This window comes from Pelophylax lessonae (genome assembly GCF_965119305.1).
Source record: "Pelophylax lessonae genome assembly, chromosome: 11".
NCBI lineage: Eukaryota > Metazoa > Chordata > Amphibia > Anura > Ranidae > Pelophylax > Pelophylax lessonae.
In genome coordinates, this window is record NC_138778.1 from 35,248,411 (window position 1) to 35,274,746 (window position 26,336).

Here is a 26,336-nt window from a genome sequence, read left to right on the forward strand (position 1 = left end):
CTCCCTCCGATCTTCTCCCTCTAGTCTTCTCCCTCCAATCTTCTCCCTCAGGGCTTCTCCCTCTGATTGTCTCCCCCAGGTCTTCGCCCTCCGGCCTTCTCCCTCTGGTCTTCTCCACTGCCAACCCAGTCCTCCTCCAACAATGTCTCCCGTGATTATTCCAGCTCCGCTCTTTGTGGCTTCTTATGTAGTCATGGGGCGTGGCCACCTGGTGATGTCACTCAGAGACCCCGCCCCTTGTGTTGTCACCTACCTGACAATGCATGACGACACAAGGGGACGGGGTCTCCGGGTGACGTCACTGGGTGGCCACTCCCCATAATTATATAAGAAGACGCAAAGAGCGGAGCTGCAATAATCACAGGGGACATCGTCGGAGGAAGACCGGGTTGGCAGCGGAGAAGACCAGAGGTAGAAGATTGGAGGGAGAAGACGAGAGGGAGAAGACCAGACGGGAAAGACCGGAGGGAGAAGACCAGAGGGGAAAGACCGGAGGGAGAACACCGGAGGCAGAAGATCGGAGGCAGAAGATCGGAGAAAGATTTTTAATAAAGGACTTCTCAAAACTGTCTCTTGTCATTTTTTACACTACACTGCCTTTTTTGGGGTGAATGGGTAGTGAATGTACCCCATACCCATTCACATAGGGGGGGAGTCCGGGATCTGGGGAGAGCCCGCTTTTTACAGGGGGAGTCCAGATTCGGATAAGCCCCCTACCCGCAGACCCCAACAACCACCATCCAGGGTTGCCGGAAAGAGGCCCTTGTCCTCATCAACATGGGGACAATGTGCTATGGGGTGGGGGTGGGGGGAGCAGAGCCCCCCCTGCTCCAAAGCACCCACCCCCCCCCATGTTGAGTGCGTGTGGCCTGGTATGGTCCAGGAGGGGTTGGGGCCGCTCGCTCATCCCCTCCCCTTTCCTGACCTCCCGGGATGCATGCTCGGATAAGGGTCTGGTATGGATTTTGGGGGAGGGACCTCACGCTGTTTTTTGCATGGGATTCCCCTTAAAAATCCATACCAGACCTGGAATGGAACCTGGGGGGGACTCCCACACTGGATTTTTTCCCCCCTCAAGATCCTCAGAGCCCAAGTCGCATCACAAGTCGGATCATCATGATCCGACTTGGATGAGACTTCCATTCAAATCAATGGTCTCCAATTGGGAACCATTGATTTTCACATAAAAAAAAACAAAAACGGTTGTATAAGTAACGTTAAGCAGCCTTTAGCAGCATCAGGCATTTATACAGCTGTAATGCTGGTCCTCAGAACGCGCTGGCCCTCGGTTTTTTTTTTTTTTTTTTTGCAGCTCAAAATGCCACTTGCAGCTTCAAAATGTCCGTGTGTGCATGAATGAATAAACATGGAGGGGCGTTTTTAAGCTGCAAAAAAAAAAAAAAAAAATGTCTGATGCTCCTAAAAGCAGCTTCAAAAACACCCTGTGTACATGAAGCCTAAATATAAAAGTAGCAAGCATAGTCCTTATTCCTACTTTTGCAAGGAAATTCCTCCACTGATCTTTGCTGCTCTCAGAGTTCTCCCTTCCTGTCACGAGTTGGAGTCTGTTCTTCATGTTCTCACCTGCCTGGAGTTTGCATGTTCCCTCTGTGCCTGCGTGGGTTTCCTCTGGGTACTCCGGTTTCCTTCCACACTCCAAAGAAATGTTGATAAGTTAACTGGATTCTGTCTAAATTGGCCCTAGTATGAGTACGTATGAATGGGAGTTAGGGACCCTAGATTGTAAGCTCTTTGAGGGCAGGGACTGATGTACTGTAAATGTACAATATACACCATATTACCAAAAGAATTGGGACGCCTGCCTTTACACGCACATGAACTTTAACCTTCCCCCATCCGCGCTACAGCCTATATACGGCTGCAGCGCGGACTCAAATTTTCGGGAGGCCGTTTTTAAACGGCCTCCCAGTGACACGCCCCCCCGCGCACTCCCGCGAGCGCGCTGCGGGGGAAATCTGTGTCGGCCGTGTCCAAGGGACACGGCCGATCACAGATCGTGGTGAATGGCCAATCACAGCGGCCATTCACCACGTGATCGGGCCGTCCAATTAGCGATGATCTCATATGTAAACATATGAGATCATCTCTCATCGCCGGCGCTCCTTCCTCACACAGAGCCTGCAGTGTGAGGAAGGAGGGGGAGCCTCACAGCGCCGGGGACACAGGAGAATGTAATCAGGGCACTGATCACCAGTGCCCTGATTACTAAAGGTAAAAACACACACACAGTGCCCCCCCATCAGTGCCCACAGTGCCTGCCATCAGTGCCCCCATCAATGACCACAATCAGTGCCCATAGTGCTGCTAGTCAGTGCCCATCAGTGCCTGCTCATCTAAGCACTGATGAGCACTGATTGGCAGCACTATGGGCACTGAGTGTGGGCACTGATGGTGCTGCCCATCAGTGCCGCTCATCAGTACCACCCGTCAGTGTCCAGTGCCATCCGCCAGTGCCCATCAGTGCCGCCTATCAGTGCCCATCAGTGCCGCCCGTCAGTGCCGCCCGTCAGTGCCGCCTCTCAGTGCCCAGCAGTGCCACCTCTCAGTGCCCAGCAGTGCCGCCTATCAGTGCTCATCAGTGCCGCCTATCAGTGCTTATCAGTGCCGCCTCTCAGTGCCGCCTATCAGTGCCGCCTATCAATGCCGCCTATCAGTGCTCATCAGTGCGGCATATTAGTACCTCCTCATCAGTGCCCATAAGTGCCACCTCATCAGTGCCCATAAGTGCCACCTCATCAGTGCCCATCAGTGCAGCCTATCAGTGCCCATCAGTGCCGCCTCATCAGCGCACATCAGTGAAGGAGAAAAATTTATTTTCAAAATTTACTCGCAGAAAATAAGAAAAACTTTTTTTTTTTTTCAAAATTTTCTGTCTTTATTCTTTTTTTTTGTAAAAAATAAAAAACCCAGAGATGATTACATACCACCAAAAGAAAGCTCTATTTGTGTGAAAAAAATGATAAAAATGTCATATGGGTACAGTGTAGCATGACCGCGCAATTGTCATTCAAAGTGTGACAGCGCTGAAAGCTGAAAATTGGCCTGGATGGGAAGGGTGTTTAAGTGCACAGAAGGCAAGTGGTTAATGGCATCCCAGTCTTAGTCCGTAGGGTTTAATATTGAGTTCGCCCACCCTTAGAAGCTATAACAACTTGAACTCTTCTGGGAAGGCTGTCCACAAGGTTTAGGAGTGTGTCTATGAGAATGTTTGATCATTCTTCCGAAGCGCATTTGTGAGGTCAGGCATTGATGTTGGACGAGAAGGCCTGGCTCGCAGTCTCTGCTCTAATTCATCCCAAAGGGGTAGTCAGGACTCTGTGAAGTCCAGTCAAGTTCCTCCAACCAAAACATGCTCATCCATGTCTTTATGGACCTTACTTTGTGCACTGGTGCGCAGTCATGTTGGAACAGGAAGGGGCCATCCCCAAACTGTTCCCACAAAGTTGCGAGCATGAAATTGTCCAAAATGTCTTGGTATGCTGACGACTTAAGAGTTCCCTTCACTGGAACTAAGGGGCCAAGTCCAACCCCTGAAAAACAACCCCACACCATAATCTCCCCTCCACCAAATGATTTGGACCAGTGCACAAAGCAAGGTCCATAAAGACATGGATGAGCGAGTTTGGGGTGGAGGAACTTGACTGACCTGCACAGAGTCCTGACATCAACCCGATAGAACACCTTTGGGATGAATTAGAGTGGAGAGTGAGAGCCAGGCCTTCTCCAACATCAGTGCCTGACCTCACAAATGCACTTCTGGAAGAATGGTCAAACATTCCCATAGACACACTCCTAAACCTTGTGGACAGCCTTCCCAGAAGAGTTGAAGCTGTTATAACTTCAAAGGATGGGCCAACGCAATATTGAACCCTACGGACTAAGACTGGGATGCCATTAAAGTTCATGTGCATTTAAAGGCAGGCGTCCCAATACTTTTGGTAATATAGTGTATATGTGTAAAGCGCTGCATAAATTGACGGTGCTATATAAGTACTTGTAATAAATAAATAAAACAACCTAAAATTAGTTATCATAGCTGGGGCTAGGCAGTGCAGATTACCACGTAGGTGACACAGAAAACTACAAGGAGTTTTGGAGCAGCAGGACACCTGTTGGAACCAGAGGTCAAGCCTAATGTGCCCAAATGTAGAGCAATGGTGAGAGCCCTTGGAAGGGCCAAGGTGCAGGATCATCTTGTCTTCACGAGAGCTCTGCAGGTTGCGGCCCTCTGACCAAGTGGACAGCTGCTGAGAACTGAGAGCAGATACTCAGGGAATAGTACTTGCACCAAAATCACTGGTCTGTAGGTGACACAGCAGGAATGCACAAGGATCTCTGGAGAGATAGTTGGCACTAGAGATTGTTGAGGTTTACTGAAACAATGCAAAGAGGCACTAGAAATCACAGGAGAGTTTACTAGGAAACACAAGGGATCCAGCTGCTAGCATGTGGCTCAATCACATAGCAAACCTACACATGAGCCCTTTACCATAGTTCCCCCTCTGTGATTGGCTGCAGTGCCAGAGGATGCAGGAAGCTGGAGGCTGACCACAAAGGGGACATCCCAGTGAACAGGTATGTGTGACACCTCCATCAGAATTTTGTATTTGTAAATGTTTTTTTTCAACATTTATAAGAACAAGAAAGGCAGTAAGTATGAAGTATTACATATGAATATTAATTTCTCCATTTCCAGCCAACAGGAGACCTAGGCGTCTTTTAATGCTAGTGCTAGGTGTATATAGTTTAGTTGTTAGTGTAGGTAAATTGGCTTGGCTGAGAGCCAGGCCTGGATTAAACCTGGGTCAGGATTTAGTCACTCAGAGAGGCTGGATGACTCATCTGACAGCTCTTCTTGTGTCTGCCCCTGTTTTCTGGGACATTGGAGAAGGTTCTAGATGTAGTGGGTGTAGGCTAGGAGGGGCTGTCATTCATATTTTTGAGGATCCTAGCTAATCCCCAGCAAAAAGGGGCTGGAAGGGGACAGCTCACCTCATAAATAGGTATGAGTTATGCCAGCAGGAGCAGTCAGGTGGAAAATGGAAAAGGAGAGCCGAGGAGGCTGTCGGAAGCCCTTGCATGGTGCCCCCTAGCCTGGGGGAAGGGTGACCTCGGGTCTGGGGCTCAGGTGCTGGAAGGATCCCCAGCAGCACATGGAGGAAACCCTTCCTGGAGGCACAGGAGCAAGTGTGAGGAAAGCAGGAGCAGGTCAGCACATCCGGGTGATCTCCCCGAGAGTCAGCCAGGTGGGCTAGTGAGTGTCAGTCTGGAGGACTGTGGAGAGGTTGTCAGTCTGGAGGACTGTGGGGAGAATTTAGTCTGGAGGGCTAGTGAAAGGGGCAGCTGCAGCCGGGCGGGCTGACAGTGCCCGAAGAGGTGGTGCTGGGATCAGTGACCACAGGGAGGAAGTGCTGGGAAAGTGTGAGTTGTGTCACCCTATCTTGAAGTATAGGGAATGCGAGTCCCTGCCTGTAATGTGCCTTTGCTACCAGATTGCAATCAGGTGACATACAGTAGGTGGGTTTCTGCAAGCAAGCGAGTGCTGGAGGAAGAAGTGGAGTGGATATAGGACTGTATAAAGGAAGTTTTGTTCCTGAAGTTGTTTTGAATTCAAGTAGGCATCCCATAATCTCCAATCCCTATCCAAGTTATATCCCTTAATTTAAAAAAAAAAAAAAACAATATAAAGTCACTGTTCTCTGACTCTGAGTGATTGTGGAAATTCAGTGTGCTTGACTGTACATGGTGGGGTAACCCAGTACACCTGCGACTCCTTAGGGGGCGCGCTACATTTACAGAGTTCAAGTGCTCCAACTCAAATATACACAAACTGAAAAGCTGAAAGAGTCCATTTTTATTTTTTAGAAGGAGAACATTTCAGTGTGCTATCACTTTAAAAACTCATAATGCTTGGTAATGCCAGTATCATGAGTAAAGCAACCACAGACCAACTGCATAGTACAAGGAGAAGGAACTGAAACATACAGGTCACTTGATCAGATCCTGTAACCTTTGTGGTGATAACGAGTTCCCTTTTCATATTTGTTTCTGTTTTGCACTTTATAAAGCTGCACTCAGTGAGATAAAAAGGTACAAATAATGCAGCTCTGAACAATGCCAAAGGAAATTCTTGAAGGATAAAGAAAACCGGGACTGGGATTTTTAGGCACCAATTAAACCTCATATTATTAAACAATTACAAAAATATATTTTATTAAATATCTGATAAAAAGAAGAAACTCTGGTAAAAAAAAAAACAATTTGCCTGATAAATTGCTTGATGCTTCTCAATACATAAGGACCACCCTTTATTTAATATTATACATAGCCTCTTATAGTCGCCAGAATTTTGTATCACATTTGCATCAGTTTGTTAAAAATCTTCATCAGGGGGTAGGCAGGTGCAGTCTATTTTCTCCCTTGAAGATGGCACTCAATGCAGAAGCAGTGCAGAGGGAGAGGAAGTCAGAAGCAACCTGGTTCCTCTATGACAGGGGTCTTCAATCTATGGCCCTCCAGTTGTTTGGGAACTACAATTCCCATCATGCCTAGTCCTGTCTGGGGATGTCAGAGTTTTACAATGCCTCATGGGATGTGTAGTTCCAGTTCAGCTGGAGGTCTGTAGTTTGAGGATCCCTGCTCTATGGTTTCCTGGGTCACTGGGACAGCGAACCGGTTGGATGCTGACAGTTCATGTGACTCTTGTGGCCATCTTGGGCCAGGCAGAGTCTATTTAAGTATTTGGCGTGCATTTAACATGTCGATAGTGTAGAGACAGGTCACCCATCTTTCAGGGACAGTATTAGTGGTAGTGTAATGTTCCGGTACCTTTGGTACCCTAAATTACACTTTCCACAAGTGTATGCGCCCTACCATTTACTTTTGGAAAGGTGCGCATACACCTTTAAGACTGGAGCTGTCATCACTCAGCGCCAGACTAGATGGCTATTTAAGGCGTCGGTTCTCACTCACATGTGTTCGTTCAAACACCCTTATCTGGATGCTAACCTTGCTTGAAGCTTCCATGCTTGCAAGCTTACTTCGCTGACGGAACCTCGCTGCGCTGATCCCTGTATCCCGCTACTGGATCATCCGCCTCTCCTGAACCACCCTTCGGCTGTATCGCTAATAGTGCTAAGTACCCCACAGGGGAATTCTCTATAAACTTATACTAAGCTTACACTATCTAGCTCTGCATAGTAGAGACTGTTTATCACATCTGCATAAACTAGATTGCTAGCTCTTGAGACTACTGCTACTTTTCTGCACTGGGTTGATCTCTTTTGTATGTCCACCTGCTATTCTATCATCTGCTATCATACAACATTGCTAAACCTTCCTGCATCCATCTGCTACTGTCTCACCTTCAAGTGTCTATCACTCAACCTATCCCTCAACCTTCATCATTGTGTTACCACATGCATAAAGTCACTCTAAGAACCAGCTTGCTAATTGTGTGTATTTACTGGCTGAAATAAGACCTTCCACACATGATGAGTCATTGAGGTTGGGAATGGTATCTCAGCATATCTCTTACATGACTGCTGACGTGGAACTATTTCTGCAGCTGAAAATCCACACCATATAAAAACGCAGGAGCGTTACAGATTGAACGAACCTAAAAATGGATTCAGCAGAAATAGTTCCAGAAATAACCACTCAGGTGACACAATTAAAACAGCAAGTATCTGCGTTAATACACGCACTTGCTGAATTAAAAGAAGACAATCAGGCTCTGTCGCAGCAGGTAATTAGACTGACACAACTTACCTCTGCTCAGTCCCCTGAACCCAAGATAAATCCCCCTTTGGTATTTACAGGCGATCGCAAAAAATTTCGCGAATTTAAAAACGCATGTGAGTTACTTTTTTTGCTAAAACCTCGTACCTACCTTACTGATCACATTAAGGTTTGTACTATTATTTCTTACCTATCAAGCGATCCTCGAGCCTGGGCAGATTCTCTTTTTGAGAAAAACGACCAGCTTCTCAACTCCTATACCTTGTTCCTGGCAGAGCTCACTAGCCTATATGATGACCCCAATAGGCAGAGTACTGCTGATCTTCAGTTAAGATCCTTGAAACAAGGAAGGAGGCCTGTAGAAGACTTTGTCGCAGAGTTCAAGAGATGGACCCTTGATTCAGAATGGAATGATGCATCTCTGAAAACCCAATTTAGGCTTGGCCTATCAGAAGCCGTTAAGGACGAGCTCGCCCGAGTGGATCTGCCAAAAACCCTGGATGCATTAATACAACTCAGTATTACCATAGATAGAAGACTACGAGAAAGAAAGGCTGAAAAGATGGGAATGCCATTATCCATTTCCTCTCGGAGTCTGGCCGTTCCTATGGAGGTAGGAACCATACGCCCACCGCTATCAACTATGGAAAAAGCCAAAAGACGAAATGAAAATCTCTGCTTGTACTGTGCATCCCCGGATCACAAGATAAACGTCTGTCCCCTAGTCAACAAAAAGAAGGGTGAGTGTTCACATGTCTCTCTAGGAGGATTGACAACTTCATTCACTAACCCCTACATTTCTGTTTTTTGACATTACAGTGGGACCAGAACAGGATTACTACTAAGGCCATGATTGACACAGGATCTTGTGGAAATTATATGGATATATGTTTTGCTGCTTTAAATAAAATTCCTATTATTTCTAAACTCAAACCTGTCTCAGTAAGTCTTATTACCGGTGTTCCGTTATCCTCTGGTCCGATCACCGATCAGACACAAGCACTTCTAGTCACTATTAACGAGTCTCATAGGGAGACTTCTACCTTCAATTTAATACCATCACCCCACTTTCCCATTGTGTTGGGACTTCCCTGGTTGCACACACACCAACCAACCATAGATTGGAAGAAACGGTCCTTGACCTTCCCTTCTTCTTATTGCGAGGAAACGTGTAACCTCCCGTTTTCCGGGAAGATTCTGTCTGTGGTGACAGATGAGATTGCACCACTATGTTATCAGGATCTTTCTGAGGTTTTTCTTGAGAAAAATGCTCAAGCATTACCTCCTCATCGAGACTATGATTGTAGCATTGATCTACTCCCAAATAGCAAATTGCCGTTCGGTCATGTTTATCCTCTTTCACAGGATGAACTTGCCCATCTCAAAACCTATTTGGATGAGAACTTGGAAAAAGGTTTTATTAGACCTTCCACTTCTTCCACAGCAGCAGGACTCTTTTTTGTTCGCAATAAAGATTCAAGTCTCAGACCTATCATCGACTACAGGAAATTGAATGCTATCACAATAAAAGATCGCTATCCTCTACCGCTTATCCCTGAGCTCATTGAGCAGGTGCGTGGAGCTACCTATTTTTCAAAATTAGACCTGAAAGGAGCATACAATCTCATTCGAATCCGTGATGGACACGAGTGGAAGACTGCGTTCAGAACTAGATACGGATTGTTCGAATATCTTGTGATGCCATTCGGCCTATGCAATGCCCCTGCAGTTTTCCAACGATTTATAAACAATATTTTTAAAGACTTACTAGATGTCTGTGTTGTGGTATATCTGGACGATATACTTATATATTCACGGACCCTGTCTGAACACATAAGACATGTAAGACTTGTATTATCGAGATTGCTTGCACATAATCTTTATGTGAAGCTGAAGAAATGCTTGTTCCATAAAGAAGAGGTACTGTTTCTAGGCTACATTATATCCAAAACAGGAATCGAGATGGACATGAGTAAAATATCCTGCATTCAGGATTGGCCTACACCAACTACACGCAAGGCGCTACAGCGATTCCTGGGATTTTCAAATTTCTACAGGAAGTTCATAAAAAACTTTTCTGCTATTGTGAGACCCCTCACACAGCTCACTAGCATAAAAATACCATTTAAATGGTCAGAAGAAGCAAATAAGGCTTTCCACTTGTTAAAGACAAGGTTTACTTCCGCTCCCATATTACGCCATCCAGACCCATCCCTCCAATACATTCTGGAGGTAGATGCGTCAAACCTGGCAGTAGGAGCAATACTCTCCCAACGACCTACCCCCACTTCACCACTTCATCCAGTCGCCTTTTTTTCTAAATCCCTGAGCAGTCCCGAGATAAATTACCCCGTGGGTGAGAAGGAACTGCTTGCTATAAAATTGGCTCTGGAGAATTGGCGACATTTACTCGAAGGCACCCGATTACCAATACTTATATACACGGACCATAAAAACCTCCAATATCTTCAGACTAGCAAAACTCTCTCGCATCGACAGGTATGATGGTCACTATTCTTTCTAAGGTTTAACTTCCTAGTGACCTACACACCTGCAGATAAGAACAAAAAGGCGGATGCACTATCACGACTAACTGAAGAAAACTACTTTGAAATTCCTTCCGTTCCTATAATACCTCACAAACGCATTATTGGAGTTGTCCGTTCCTTGAAGGAAGAGGTTCTGCATGGTATAAGGTTGGATTCACCCCCACCACAACTAACTACCGATGCAGAAGGCTTCCTCTACTACAACGACAAACTTTATATACCACCTACCCTACGCACCAAGATCTTGGAATTATCGCATGATGTGCCTATGGCAGGACATATGGGTATGACAAAGACTTTCAATTTGATTTCTCGGCAATTCTGGTGGCCTGACATGAAAACATCTATACAAAAATTCGTCTCTTCATGCAATGTCTGTGCCAGGTCCAAAATTGACACTACGAGACCATCCGGTCTACTATGCAGTCTACCAATACCCCAAACTCCATGGGAGGTTCTGTCATTGGACTTCATCGTAGAATTGCCTCCTTCCAAAGGATTTAATACCATCTTGGTGTCAGTGGACCATCTGACAAAGATGGCACATTTCATTGCTATTCGCAGACTACCTTCGTCCAAACAAACGGCAGAACTCCTGATGAAACATGTCTTCAGATTACATGGTATCCCAAAAACTCTTTTGTCTGACCGTGGATCCCAATTTATTTCTAAATTCTGGCAAGAACTATGTCACATACTACGGATTGAGCGGAAGCTCACTTCTCCTTACCATCCGCAGACCAACGGACAGACTGAAAGAGTCAACCAATGCATCGAGCAGTATTTACGTTGTTACACTTCTTACCAACAGGATGATTGGTTGGATCTTCTCCCCCTGGCAGAATTTGCCTACAACAACGCAACTCACAGTACAACCAAGCAGAGTCCGTTCTACTTGAACTATGGGTTCCATCCCTCTATTCTCCCTCCACGCATCCTTCCTTCAAATAACCCAGTAGCCTCAGACTATCTTTCCCAAATAAAGGATTCTCTGGGTTTACTACATACTACCATTGCACACGCTCACAGTCAACAAAAGAAGTACTATGATCTTCGTAGAAGACCTTCTCCACAGTATACTATCGGGGACCTCCTTTGGCTCTCAACAAAAAACTTGAGACTGAAGATCCCTAGCAAAAAGCTTGGACCTCTGTTCTTGGGACCTTTCCCAATCAAGAAACTTATTGGAAAAGCTGCAGTGCAGCTTACATTGCCAATGGACCTAAAAATCCATCCCATTTTCCATGTGTCGCTACTAAAACCCCATGTTCCGGACCAAGGAATAAGGCCTAATATTCCACCTCCCCCTCCTGTACAAGTTGAAGGTGGAGAAGAATACGAGATAAAAGAGATTCTGGATTCTCGTATCTACAGAAGAAGACTTCAGTACTTGGTTAGATGGAAGAACTATGGGCCCCAAGACGACACCTGGCTAAACACCTCTGACATACATGCCCCTAGATTAATCCGCAATTTTCATGCGAGATACCCAGACAAACCAGCTCCAGAGGCCTTCAGGAGCAGGCCTTAAGGGGGGGGTATTGTAATGTTCCGGTACCTTTGGTACCCTAAATTACACTTTCCACAAGTGTATGCGCCCTACCATTTACTTTTGGAAAGGTGCGCATACACCTTTAAGACTGGAGCTGTCATCACTCAGCGCCAGACTAGATGGCTATTTAAGGCGTCGGTTCTCACTCACATGTGTTCGTTCAAACACCCTTATCTGGATGCTAACCTTGCTTGAAGCTTCCATGCTTGCAAGCTTACTTCGCTGACGGAACCTCGCTGCGCTGATCCCTGTATCCCGCTACTGGATCATCCGCCTCTCCTGAACCACCCTTCGGCTGTATCGCTAATAGTGCTAAGTACCCCACAGGGGAATTCTCTATAAACTTATACTAAGCTTACACTATCTAGCTCTGCATAGTAGAGACTGTTTATCACATCTGCATAAACTAGATTGCTAGCTCTTGAGACTACTGCTACTTTTCTGCACTGGGTTGATCTCTTTTGTATGTCCACCTGCTATTCTATCATCTGCTATCATACAACATTGCTAAACCTTCCTGCATCCATCTGCTACTGTCTCACCTTCAAGTGTCTATCACTCAACCTATCCCTCAACCTTCATCATTGTGTTACCACATGCATAAAGTCACTCTAAGAACCAGCTTGCTAATTGTGTGTATTTACTGGCTGAAATAAGACCTTCCACACATGATGAGTCATTGAGGTTGGGAATTTTATCTCAGCGTATCTCTTACATGACTGCTGACGTGGAACTATTTCTGCAGCTGAAAATCCACACCATATAAAAACGCAGGAGCGTTACAGGTAGGGAAAGGTTTCAGACAGTTAGGGAAAGCTTAGGGGTCCGCCACTCTTCTTGGAAACCTCCCCAGTTGAGTTTGGAGCAGCCAGTACGCGTTCCGCCCCTCAAGACGGATCCTGTCAGCTCAGCAGAGACCTGCTACACGCTGCTGGCATCCATGAGTGTTCCCAGTTGGGCTTCCCTCCGTCAGGCATGTTGTGAACTGTTTTACTTTGACTTCAATACAAGTTCATCTGGAGTGTGTGTTATTGCCGCTGCACCCACAAGGGGGAGTCGGTAGTCGGTTTTAAATATAAATATACATCTTTACCAGGGGAGGACTGGGCCAGGGGGCAGGGGGGCAATTGCTCCCTGGGCCACTCTGGTGTCCCGTAAAAAGAATGCACCACTTCTGCCACAGACATGAGTCACATAACTAAAGGATTCCTGGTGAAGAGAATTAAAAAGTCCCTGCCGCTGACCTTCTGAGTGCGGGCTGAAGACAAGGACAGGCGCAGGCCTCCCCCCCCCGCCCCAACCCCCAGCATGGATGGTGTTCACTGTGTCTGAGCAGAGGCCAGTTCCATGCCCCACTGGAGACTCTTCTGCCCTGGGCAGCCCCAACCGAGTTGTCCCAGCTCCCCCCAAAGTCCCCCTGCTGGCCAGGCCGGGAACCCGAATTCAGCCATTAAGTAGAGAGTACCTGGAGGAGGGCTTCAGCTTGGAATGGGGGTCAGGAGGAGGATTGGGAGACTGGGGGGGGGGGGGGGTGAGGGAAAGTGGGAGGGGGTCCAGGTCGTTGCACCATGGGCCTCTGGTTTGTATTTTCCTCCTGGGCGGACAGTTGCCAGTCTGCCTCTGATCTTTACAGTATCTGCACATATACATTCAAAACTTAAATAACATAATACAATCTTTCAAACAAGGCTTATATAATTACACACATGATTAAATGTATTGTAAGCAGTATTCATTTCTAAATTAGACTCGGTATCAATCGCTTGCCATCCCTGTGAAGCAGAGCTCAGATTGGGAGAGGGAGAAGGTGCAAAATCAGCTGTACTGCAGTCCTCATGTACTAACAAGGAACATGCTGATAGAAGGAGAGAGCATGGTGACAGAGAGATGAGTTCATCAGTCTGCTGCTTCTCCTTTCACTGCCCAATCACAGAGTGGCGGAGAAACAAGAGCTTTAGTGTGACTTAACTACAGCAGATCAAAATCAGGTCTCCTCCCTCCCCCGCCCGACAGGGCTGTTTTGTATGGCAGAGCTGCGGTAATCTCAGAGCTGGTAAAACAGAAATGCAAATCCTTTGTTATGTAAAACAACTACTTTTACACATTTCATGTTTATTTCTTTGTTTGCCTGGAGTTCAGCTTTAAAAGATATATAGTGATCGAAAAAATGTCACTTTCATTTACAGCTCGCCAGATAGGGATCACTGTCCTGCAACAGAAGTTGTCAAGTATTCAGCTACCAGATTACTCAGGGTCCTATGATGTGGGGATCCTGGGAAGCGTGGATTATCACATCTCTGGGTGAATATTAGATGTTTGTCATTATTGTAAATAAGGAATTGCTGTTGAGCTACACTATATTGTCTAAAGCATTGGGACCCCTGATTATAAATGCACATGAACTTTAATGGCATCCCAGTCTTAGTCCGTAGGGTTCAATATTGAGTTGGCCAACCTTTTGCAGCTATAACAGCTTTAACTCTTCTGGGAAGGCTCTCCACAAGGTTTAGGAGTGTGTCAATGGGAATTTTTGACCATTCTTCCAGAAGCGCATTTGTGAAGTCAGGCACTGATGTTGGACGAAAAAGTCTGGCTCTCAGTCTCTGCTCTAATTCATACTTTGTTGGGTTGAGGTCAGGACTCTGTGCAGGCCAGTCAAGTTCCTCCGCTCCAAACTCGCTCATCCATGTCTTTATGAACCTTGCTTTGTGCACTGGTCCAAATCATTTGGTGGAGGGGGGATTATGGTGTGGGATTGTTTTTCGGGGGTTGGGATTGGCCCCTTAGTTCCAGTGAAGGGAACTCTTAAGACGTCAGCATACCAAGACATTTTGGACAATTTCATGCTCCCAACTTTGTGGGAACAGTTTGGGGATGGACCCTTCCTGTTCCCTTATGACTGTGCACCAGTGCACAAAGCAAAGTCCATAAAGTTATGGATGAGTGAGTTTGGCGTGGAGGAACTTGACTGGCCTGCACAGAGTCCTGACCTTATCCAGATAGAACACCTTTGGGAGACTGCGAGCCAGGCCTTCTTGTCCACTTCAGTGCCTGACCTCACAAATGCGCTTCTGGAAGAATGGTCAAACATTCCCATAGACACACTACTAAACCTTGTGGACAGCCTTCCCAGAAGTTGTTATAGCTACAAAGGGTGAACCCTACAGGCTAAGACTGGGATGCCATTATAGTTCATGTGTGTGTAAAGGCAGGTGTCCCAATACTTTTGGTAATATAGTGTAAATGTGCAGACTTGCCCATGTATGATTTCTATATTTCTCTTATTTAGCTTTACTTTCTGCATTTAGGATGACTCTTGGTCCTGGGAGTTAAGCAGGCCATTGATGGTTCGAATCTAAGTCGGTTTTACAAGAACCAGCCAAGATTCGAACCGTGTATGGGCAGGCTGAATGTGCCATGTTGATCAATCTATGAACTTGGGTACAACCAGCATGCCAGGTTTTACCTGAGATTATTGCTAGCGGCTATAGCCGCTAGCAATAACCACTGTCTTCACCCTGTGGGGATGGTTTCCCCTGCCCTCCCCCACCCCCGGTCTGGAGAAGACAATGGTCCAGTAGGAGGTATTCCTGTATCAAAACTGTCTGTGCTAATGGGGGAATCAAGCACATTTTTTTTCCTTTCAAAGAGAAATCGGTACACTGCTCCGGGTGAGTGTAATGTTCAAAAGGACTGAGTGGACTGGGTGTTAGCACCTGCTCCCATCTGTAGTACTAGAAGCAAAAATAATATGGCTGCACACCACTGCCAGTCCAACAGTGTTTGTTAGGATTCTACAAGTGACTGCCACCAAGACACAGGACACAGACAATGGATGTAGGTTGACGCGTTTCACATGGACATTGTGCTTCCTCACAGACACAATGTCCATGTTAAACACTCCAACCTAAATCCATTGTCTGTGTCCTATGTCTTGGTGGCAGTTGTAATGATATCGTGCGTTGGCACTCTAGTTTGTCAGGCTGCCATTTCGTTCAAACGCTGTCACAAGCATCCATCTTGTATTGTGAGCTTAGTTGACAGTGTTGGAAATGGTCATTCATACCAGCCTCATCCCCCAGCCTTTTGGCACTGTAATGACCCCCTGGGTCACTGAATGCCAGGTTCAGGAGACACAATACAGGAGACACAATACAGCAATTGAGAAATATGAAGAGAAAGGATGAAAATACTTGCATTAAAACGGTCCTGGTATTACCTTAGTTTCAGAAGCTGAACGGGTATTATTGGTTCCCCTTGGGCGATGTTATGGCTTCCATGTTAGAATGAGAACTGAGCTCTCTCTCAGTTCCTGTGTTTTTCTCTGACCCTCCAGGGGGTGTCACCAGAAGTACTGAGTCTATAAACTGCTAAGTGACCTCCCGCTTTGACAGATTCATAAAAGCACTCATATCTGGAGATATGAAACGGTTACATACTTGAAACCGATATTTTATGGTACGTTTTTGAATGTCCTATCTTTAGACACTAAACATGGGTTATCACGGAATAACCCCTAACCGGTAAGGCATCGGATCGCTAGCTTGTCTTTCCTAGGCATGAAGGTGTCCGTGTTGGGACTTAATTCGATTGGTATTTTATGGGGCACCCAAATATCTACTTTTTGTTAATATGTTATGTTCGGGTAAAAAGATATGATTTGAGCACGGATTGTGAGATGTAACTTAACAGTTTGGCTTTGGGAATTTACAAGGCAGTTTCACTGGACATCTGCTCTGACCCCCTGCTGTCCTCGGAGACACAACTCCTGCTTGGTCAAGCTGCTTGTGTATAAAGGTGTGAAAAATGTCAGCTTAGCAGGAACCTGGCATTCAGTGACCCCGGGGGTCATTACAGTCCCAAAAGGCTGGGGAATGAGGCTGGTATGAATGACCATTTCCAACACTGTCAACTAAGCTCGCAATACAAGATGGATGCTTGTGACAGCGTTTGAACTAAATGGCGGCCTGACAAACTAGAGTGCCAACGCACGATCCAGTTTGTCTCTAAGCTCTTAAACGCAACTTGACCCAAGCGAACCTGCCTCCTGAAGCGCGCTACTGTGTGTTACAGACGGTTATTCTAAAGTCATAATTGATATTTGTAAAATCACGAGCATCCTCTCCGCTCATCATAACGTAGAGGTGGTGGCAGAGAAAGGGTTAATCGTTTAATTAACCCGGTGACAATCGCTCTCAGTCTGCTGGCATCTAGATTGTGGTCCAGCAAGCTGGACAATCTGTGTGCTGGGTGCAGCTGAGAGTGGCATTGTTACGCAAGTGACGGCAGGGTGTGAGATTGCTTGGTCTTTGGTCATGAGGTGGATGAGAAGGCCAGAGGTCTGATACCCGCCACCGTCACAGCAGTCACTTGTACAGTCCTAATAAACACTGTTGGACCGGCGGTGGTGTGCAGCCAAATTATTTTTGCCTCAACCCGTGGCTGCAAGAAAGACATTTGCTGCGTGTATGGCCGGCCTTAGAGGTAACCTTCTTTGACAACTGCCAGACCTGACAAACTGATCATGAATATTACTGCCAGACTCATCCACCTTATCAACCATTGGGTGTCTGCTGTCCCTGTCTGACAATACCTCCAGTGGATACCGCTCACCCAACGAATAAAATTCAAAGTACTAACAACAGTGTATAAAACCATCCACGACTTCGCCCCCCGGCTATATAACCAGTCTCGTCTCAAAACACCAACCAAACTGTTCTCTTTTCTCCTCCCAAGGCCTTCTGCTCTTTAGCTTCCTTGTCATGATGTCATTACAAATTTTATATATTTCCTCTAGAAGGAAGGTCTTTTCATGGTATTAACCTTCTCCGTCTTGTATTATTTTTCAGCATGGCTATAACCAGTGTCCAGCTGCCCAGCTCACAGATTGTGTTTGTTCCTAACGTCGGCTTGAAAGTTTCCATTGACCAGGCTTTTATTGCCATACATGGAAATTGGGGAGTAAAGTACTTGTTTGTGTAAGAAATTACAATATTAATTATGAATGTTTCATCTTTTCTGAGTATATTGTTAACTTTAAGAACAATGTTAGATAAAACAGTCACTTTTGGATACATAAAGTGACTCTGTTGCTAAAATATAGCAAAGAAGAGTGGAGGGAATGGGATCGATGTATCTGTGAAATGTGTGCTTTAACCGCTTGCCGACCGCCCACAGTATATCTACTGCGGCGCGCCGCCGGAGGCGTGCTCCCACCCCGGCTCGTTCACTGAGGTCACCGCGCGAGTGACCGGCAGCTCCGATGTCCGCCGGTCACTCCCGATCTCCCGCTGGAGAGGGAGAAAGGCAGACGGCTGATGTAAACAAAGCCGCCTGTCATTCTCCCTGGTGTAAGTGCAGAGATCATACGATCCTGCTATGTAGGATCGTATGTCTCTGTGGTTACATCACTAGCCACGCCCCTTTACAGTTAGAATCATGCCCCTAGGGACACACTTAACCCGTTGATCACTAATAAAGTTAACCCCTTCCCTGCCAGTGTCATTTTTACAGTAACAGTGCATATGTATAGCACTGATTACCGTAGTAATGTCACTGGTACCCCCAAAAGTGTAAAAAATGTCAGTCAGAGGTCCGATCTGTCCACCGCAATGTTGCAGTCCCGTAAAAAATCACAGATCGCCGCCATTACTAGTTTAAAAAAAAAAACAATAAAAATTACATAAATCTTTCCCTTAGTTAGTAAATGCAATAACTTTTGCGCAAACAAATCAAAATACGCTTATTGCAATTTTTTTTACCAAAAATATGTAGCATAAAACAAATTGGCCTAAAATGTTAAAAAATTGTGATTTTTAAATTTTTTTGGGGGAATTTCATATAAAAAAATGTGAAAAATATTGTTATTTTTTCAAAATTGTCGCTCTTTTTTTGTTTATAGCGCAAAAAATAAAAATTGCACAGGTGATCAAATACCACCAAAAGAAAGTTCTGTTTGTGGGGAAAAAAAAGGACATCAATTTCATTTGGGTACAGCGTCGCACGACCATGCAATTGTCCGTTAAAATCACGCAGTGCCAAATCGCAAAATAGGGTACGGTCTTTGAGCAGTCAAATCCTCCGGGGCTTAAGTGGTTAAAGTGGTTGTAAACCCTTACATATACCCAGTGAAGTGACTGGCCTCAGGTGATACAAATCCTTCTACATAAGTTGTTAATGTTTATTTGCAGCCATTTGTCCTGTACATCCTTGTAAACTCAGAGATGGAAAGGATTTCTCACAGACCCATAAAGTATTGAGCGGGGAGCTGCAGGTACATGCTGTACAACAGCTCTGAGAGGTGATTGGAGGAAAGGGACACCCCCCCCCCCCCCACACACACACACACTTTCTTACGGCACACAGGAACATAGCTGAGGATGTCAATCACAGGCTGTGCCTTCCCTGTCACCTTTTTACCTCTTGGTGTTAGTAAAACTTGTCAGAAGTGACTTAAGTTTATAACAGAGGAACTAGACATCAGGGAGAAATGACACTTAAGCCCTGTTTACATCAACGCGATTTGAGCCGTCAAATCGCAGCCTACTGTCAGCAATGGGAGAGTCCCCATCAGTGCAACGCTGACTTCCGATTTCCAAAAGTAGTTCCTGCACGACTTCAGGGGCGACTTCAATAGACATCTGTGCATGAAGCTGCACAGATGTCTTTAAGAGTCACCCTGAAAGTCGGACTGAAATGCGGCTTTGAAATTGTGCGACTTCAGATGAACTCGCACAGCTTCAAAGCCGCATTCAGTGTGAACGAGGGCTTACTTCCAGTAAGCTGACAAAACAGGAAATGAGGGCAAATCTTCCCATTGTAAATTCTCTGCTTTGACAGCTGTCAGTGAAACAAGTGTTGCTGGGCGATTTGGGGGATTTTCTTATCCCTGACAATGGTTAAAAATTGGATATCCCCTCACTGGAGACAGAGAGGAGGTGAGAAGAAACCTCGGGGACACAGATATTAGTAGAAGTCTTACAGAGGATTTTATGGATGTTTACCCACGAGGGCCACGACCAATAAAATAAAAAAGAAACTTGGCTAGAAATTCACTTCTGTATTAGGATCGTGAGAAAATGTTGATTACAGATAAGCAAAGATATATCTAATACCAACGGTGAAGCGGATTAAAGCATTTTTCTATTCCTAGCATATGAATCTATTTAATAGAAGAGATTGTTTTACTATAATTGCATTCCAAGTACACTAACTTAAAGCGGAGTTCCAGCCTCGGTAACGTTTTTAAGATAAAAATACCCCCGGGACAGTCAGGGCTAGTGCACTGCAGAATGGTTAGCCTCTGAACTGTCCCGGGTTGCACTTACCTTTTAGAAGAAATACGTACCTTGAAAATTTCTTCTGCAGCACTGCCATCTCAGGTGTGGGCAGCTGAAGCCAGCGCGTCCTCTTCGGTGTCCTCTTCGGTCCCAGAATGCCCTGCACCGGCCCTGCTTGTCAATTCCGGTGCAGGCGCGGCATCCCTGCATGCCCAGAAGCTGTTTAGCAGGGAATGACACGCCTGCACCAGAAGTGACGAGCGGGGCCGGTGCAGGCGCATTGACTCCTGGGAGCGATGAGGTTCAGCTCCCAGGAGTCAATGCAAGCCGGAAGAGACGGCACGGGCCGCGGCCGCAGAGGGAGGAAGAGGAAGTAAGGTAAGTTTATTTTCTTCAAAAACAAGTTAAGTAATTGAAAAAAAAAAATCGGGACTATCCATTTCTTTTTTAGGTGATTTTCAGCAAGCAAAGTGGTTTTTAAAGGCCGGAACTCCGCTTTAACAGGAATATATCCAGTTTAGTGGAAATCCCTTGTGAACTGAAACTGAGCTGTATAGTAATAGCACGCACATCACTCTAATAGAGAACAAGGGGAGTGAAGCTTATCATCTGATATGAACAATACAAAGGACTGAAACTCTCATTGTACTCTCATGCTTTTCTATGTTAACCATTTGTTAAATGTATCCCACCCTTTTACTTGGTGACTTACATCCTAATTCAAGCCTTAAAGTAGAACTATGGGCAAAACTTTTTTTCATTTTGGACAGAGAAATAAAGGGTTATAACCCGTCAGATTTATTTTCCCCATCTGTGTCCCATTGGGGAGATTTCCCTTCACTTCCTGTCCCATAGCCAAACAGGAAGTGAGAGCAAATCCCTGCAAATTAAGGGAATTTCTTGGGGCCTCCCAGGTCACCAGAACCAGTGACCCCATTGAAATATTTTTACTCTATTACTTTTCTGGGGACAACTTAAAATTTGGGATTTTCCTTTACTTTCCCTTTTAAAGATAATGGTAAACAGGACTTATACAGAGGGTGACTCTCCTTAATGGGGGCACAGTTTTACTTTAACCAGTTGCGGACCACCCACCGCAGATTTACTGCGGCAGGCAGCCCCTAGTACTACGTCGGTCACGCGTATGGTGCTGGGGGGCGAGCGTGTGCCGCCGGCGGCACGTTCCTGCCCCCACTAGGCAGCGGGGATGCCGCTGCACGGGGACGGCGGCCGCAATTGGCGCCGGCCAACCGCGATCGCTCCCCGCTGAGAGAGAAGGACGGTCAGCTGTTGTAAACACAACCGACCATTCTTCTCTCTGAAATGATCACAGAGCGCCTGTGATCCTTCTATATAGAATCACAGTTCTCTATGGTCATTTCAAAAGCCCCACCCCACAGTTAGTAAACACTTTCCTAGGCTCACCCACTAACCCCTTATTAGCCCACTAGGTTAACCCTTTCCCTTCCAGTGTCATTAGTACAGTAACTGCATATTTTTAGCACTGATTACTGTAGTAATGTCATTGGTCCCCCCAAAAGTGTCAAAAATGTCACTTAGGTGTCCGATCTGTCCGCCGCAATGTCGCGATCCCACTAAAAATCGCAGATCGCCGCTATTACTAGTAAATAAATAAATAAAAAGGACATAAATCTTTCCCCTAGATTGTAGACGCTGTAACTTTTGCGCAAACCAATCAAAATACGCTTGTTGCAATTTTTGTTTACCAAAATAATGTAGCAGAATACAAATTGACCTAAAAGGATGAAAAAATTTGATATACACAATTGCGATGTGCTGCTTAATATCATTCACCATACACTCACCCAAGGGGAGTGACCTGTGCTAGCAGCATTACCATTGCTCACATCCATAGTTAGCTCGCAGAATCACATATTATTGTTGAAAAAATTTGATATTTAAATTTTTTTTTTTTGGGAATGTGATATAGCAGAATGTGAAAAAATATATATATATATATTTTTTTTTTTCAGAATTGTCGCACTTTTTTTGTTTATAGCTAAAAAAATAAAAATCGCAGAGGTGATCAAATACCACAAAAACAAATCTCTATTTATGGGAAAAAAAGGACATCAATTTTATTTTGGTACAGTGTCGCACGACCTCGCAATTTTCCGTTAAAGTAACGCAGTGCTGAATCGCAAAAAATGGCCTTTAGTACATCAGAATTGATACATTTTCAAATATATATCTATTAGGGATTGACTGATTATCGGCAAAGCCGATATATCGAGGGCCGATATACACTTTCCCCGATATATCTTATTGGGATTATACACTTATTGGGATTTTTTTTACCAAAAACATAGCAGAATACATTTTGGCCAAAATTTATAAAGAAATTTGATTTTATTGGATATGTTTTATAACATAAAGTAGAAAATATGGGTTTTCATTCATTTTTGGTTTACCGTATATCGCAAAAAATAAAAAAACACAAAAAACTGTGGTGAGTAAATACAACCAAACAAAATCTCTATTTGTGTGAAAAAAAGGCTAAAAATGTAATTTGCGTACAGTTTGCATGACCGCGCAATTACCAGTTAAAATAGCGCAGTGCTGAATAGCAAAAAATGCCCTGGTCATGAAGTGGGCAAAACCATCTGGAGCTGAGGTGGTTAGTTTTGGATAGAGTGGAGAGGGCTCACTTCCTGTTTGGCTATGGGACAGGAAGTAAAGGAAAATCTCTGCAATGGGGCTCAAATGGTGAAAAAAAAATCTGACAGAGGTTATAACCCTCCCTTGCTCTAAACAAACTGAAAAAAATGGTATCATACTTACTGTAGTTTTCCTTTCCTGGTGCCTATCCATGGCAGCATAGAAGCGTATGCTGCCATGGAGGCACCAGAAAAAGTTTTGCCTATAGTTCTACTTTAACTATACTGCAGCAATGCTAAATCAAACTATAACTGGCGGAAACAGTATTAAAAGAATTTGCATTAGCTAACCCAAGAATAAAGATCCCCAAGCAGTGGCGGCTGGTGCATTGGGGCACAGGGGCGCCTCCCCCCCCCCCCCATCCAAGCGTCCGGCCCCATAAGCTACATGCAGGCGCCGAACGCATGGAGTTCAATGGGGCTTTTTATTTTTTTCTTCGCCCCGAGCCCACCCAGTTGTGTGACAATAGCAAATGAATATTCGCTATTGTCACATGGATCCTCGTCCTGGCCAATCAGGAAGTGGGTTCTGAGTCCCGTTTCCCGATTGGCCAAAAGGAGAAGCCATGCCGTTGGCCATGGAGGAAGAGGTAAGAGACGCAGAAGACTGATGGGGAAGAAGCCGAAGCCGCCGCCGCCGTCGTTTGCTGCTGCTTGCCCTTCCTCCACATGTCCAGGCAGGGTGAGGGAATTGGCTGGGGGGGGGGGGGGGATTTATGGTGTGCGGCCTGGTGTAGTCCGGGGAGGGTACGGTGCAGTCCGTATGCCGCCCCGCCTCTTGGCCCATGGAGCACCAGTCGCCACCGTCCCCAAGTGCACTGTGCGCATACATGTGTATATATATATATAATATTACAAACTATCTGCAGAAACAACATTTTTAGAAAGTTAACAAACACTGACAACATTATTTACAGCAAGCGGATTTCCTGTACATTTAAAACTAGAAAGAACTGGAAAAAAGAATTTCCTTTAAACAGGTTTATCCATATTTTACTGCTTCCTTCCAATAGATCAGACAGCGGTGACTTCGACCTGCAGGTCCTGAGTATATCCATTTCTGTTGGGCTGAGTTTAGGAAGTGATGGATCTGGAAGGCCAACAGTGTCCACCTCCGACTGTAGTGCGAACATTGGAGACATGAAAGTACACTTCACAGACACCATTGAGTAAGTTAATTCTCTCTATTTCCAATAAAAGCTTTTTCACAATGTAATGTAGCAAAACATACAGATACATTTTCGATATATATAAGCTGCACATGATACTTCAAGACTTCAAAAATTCCTCCGAACCCTGTTAACGAGGAGGTATCATCTGCAATTTATATTTATGTAATATGTACCTGTATGTTGTATTTATAGATTGAAGCTGGTAATACCAGACATCATATCAGATAAAGTATTCTCTAACCCCTGAAGAAGCGGCTGTGACCGTGAAACGCGTAGCAGGACAGTATTGGTCTTTACTGTCTGATTGTTTCCATTGTACCATTACCTAATGGAAACATAATTTTTAAAATTTGTACAATTTCTAATTCTTGATGTGTTGTTAAAAAAAAGTTTTGACATTCTTATACTACATATGGTATTCGAGAACATGAATGCACTGAAGGGTCATCCTTGAATGTCCAATCTGCTTTCCTTTTTCCGTGTATATTAACTTTTGGGTTAATTCTTCTTCAGTATTACGATATAACAGGTGACATTCATTGGATACAGTGTCCCCTCCATACACACTTATGCTTTTCAAATTCTATATTTAGGTACACTTTGTTAATTGTTGTAAGTATTATTATTATTATTTAAATAAGCAACATAGGATATAAATCCTCTTTGTGTGCACCCAATGCTGTTGCAAAGACAGATATAACCTTGAAGAAATAGCAGTGACATCCTCAATGTACTGTACATAACTTGTGCAGAAAGCAGAGCTATGGGAGGGACCCAGTAATCCCACCCACTACAGGCTGCCTGCAGAAAACTACAGGAGGGGGCGGATACAAGACCAGTCACCCTGTACATAGAGGGAGAGCAGCAGTGACTGGTCTTTATTACAGGAAATTCCTGCAGAGATAAAGATTAATGCACAGATCTGGAGGAAATACACAAAGTACTCCAAGATTCAAGAATACAACTCCCCTTGCTTTTAGACAGTGTTTGTATAGTCTGAATTTAAGCTTTAAAATGTATAAAATCTACAGCTGGCCATAGAAACAGTGGCGGAGCTAGACTTTTAAAACAGGGGTGGCAAAGGGGTGGCTAGGTATTATTTTGGGGGGTCAATATACAAAGTGTAATTTAGTGTCAGATTCGTCCACCGCAATGTCGCAGTCCCTCTAATGATCGCTGCCATTACTAGTAAAGACAGGATACAGGTGGTGGTGATCAGAGGATACAGACAGGATACAGGTTTGCCCCCAATGATTATTGCAGAGTGCCACAGCAATGCCCCCAATGATTATTGCAGAGTGCCACAGCAATGCCCCCAATGATTATTGCAGAGTGCCACAGCAATGCCCCCAATGATTATTGCAGAGTGCCACAGCCTTGCCCCCAATGATTATTGCAGAGTGCCACAGCCTTGCCCCCAATGATTATTGCAGAGTGAGACAGCAATGCCCCCAATGATTATTGCAGAGTGCCACAGCAATGCCCCCAATGATTATTGCAGAGTGCCACAGCAATGCCCCCAATGATTATTGCAGAGTGCCACAGCAATGCCCCCAATGATTATTGCAGAGTGCCACAGAAATGCCCCCAATGATTATTGCAGAGTGAGACAGCCTTGCCCCCAATGATTATTGCAGAGTGAGACAGCAATGCCCCCAATGATTATTGCAGAGTGAGACAGCCTTGCCCCCAATGATTATTGCAGAGTGAGACAGCAATGCCCCCAATGATTATTGCAGAGTGAGACAGCAATGCCCCCAATGATTATTGCAGAGTGAGACAGCCTTGCCCCCAATGATTATTGCAGTGAGACAGCAATGCCCCCAATGATTATTGCAGTGAGACAGCCTTGCCCCCAATGATTATTGCAGAGTGCCACAGCAATGCCCCCAATGATTATTGCAGAGTGAGACAGCCTTGCCCCCAATGATTATTGCAGAGTGAGACAGCCTTGCCCCCAATGATTATTGCAGTGAGACAGCCTTGCCCCCAATGATTATTGCAGTGAGACAGCAATGCCCCCAATGATTATTGCAGTGAGACAGCCTTGCCCCCAATGATTATTGCAGAGTGCCACAGCAATGCCCCCAATGATTATTGCAGAGTGCCACAGAAATGCCCCCAATGATTATTGCAGTGAGACAGCAATGCCCCCAATGATTATTGCAGTGAGACAGCAATGCCCCCAATGATTATTGCAGAGTGAGACAGCAATGCCCCCAATGATTATTGCAGAGTGCCACAGAAATGCCCCCAATGATTATTGCAGTGAGACAGCAATGCCCCCAATGATTATTGCAGTGAGACAGTCTTGCCCCCAATGATTATTGCAGAGTGCCACAGAA

General features: G+C 45.2%; 1 protein-coding gene across 2 annotated transcripts in view; it reads left to right on the forward strand.

The window, feature by feature from the left end:
* Positions 1 to 26,336, forward strand: part of LOC309566742 (bactericidal permeability-increasing protein-like) — a 74,335-nt gene that overhangs the window by 2,708 nt on the left and 45,291 nt on the right. For both annotated transcript variants that reach the window (XR_014225894.1, XM_082272016.1), the window contains exons 2-4: positions 14,049 to 14,163; positions 17,712 to 17,840; positions 23,833 to 23,988. Coding sequence is in view for 1 of the 2 variants with exons in the window: in XM_082272016.1 (XP_082128142.1) it covers positions 14,049 to 14,163; positions 17,712 to 17,840; positions 23,833 to 23,988 (400 nt within the window). In the remaining variant the exon portion in view is untranslated. The remainder of the gene's footprint in view (positions 1 to 14,048; positions 14,164 to 17,711; positions 17,841 to 23,832; positions 23,989 to 26,336) is intronic.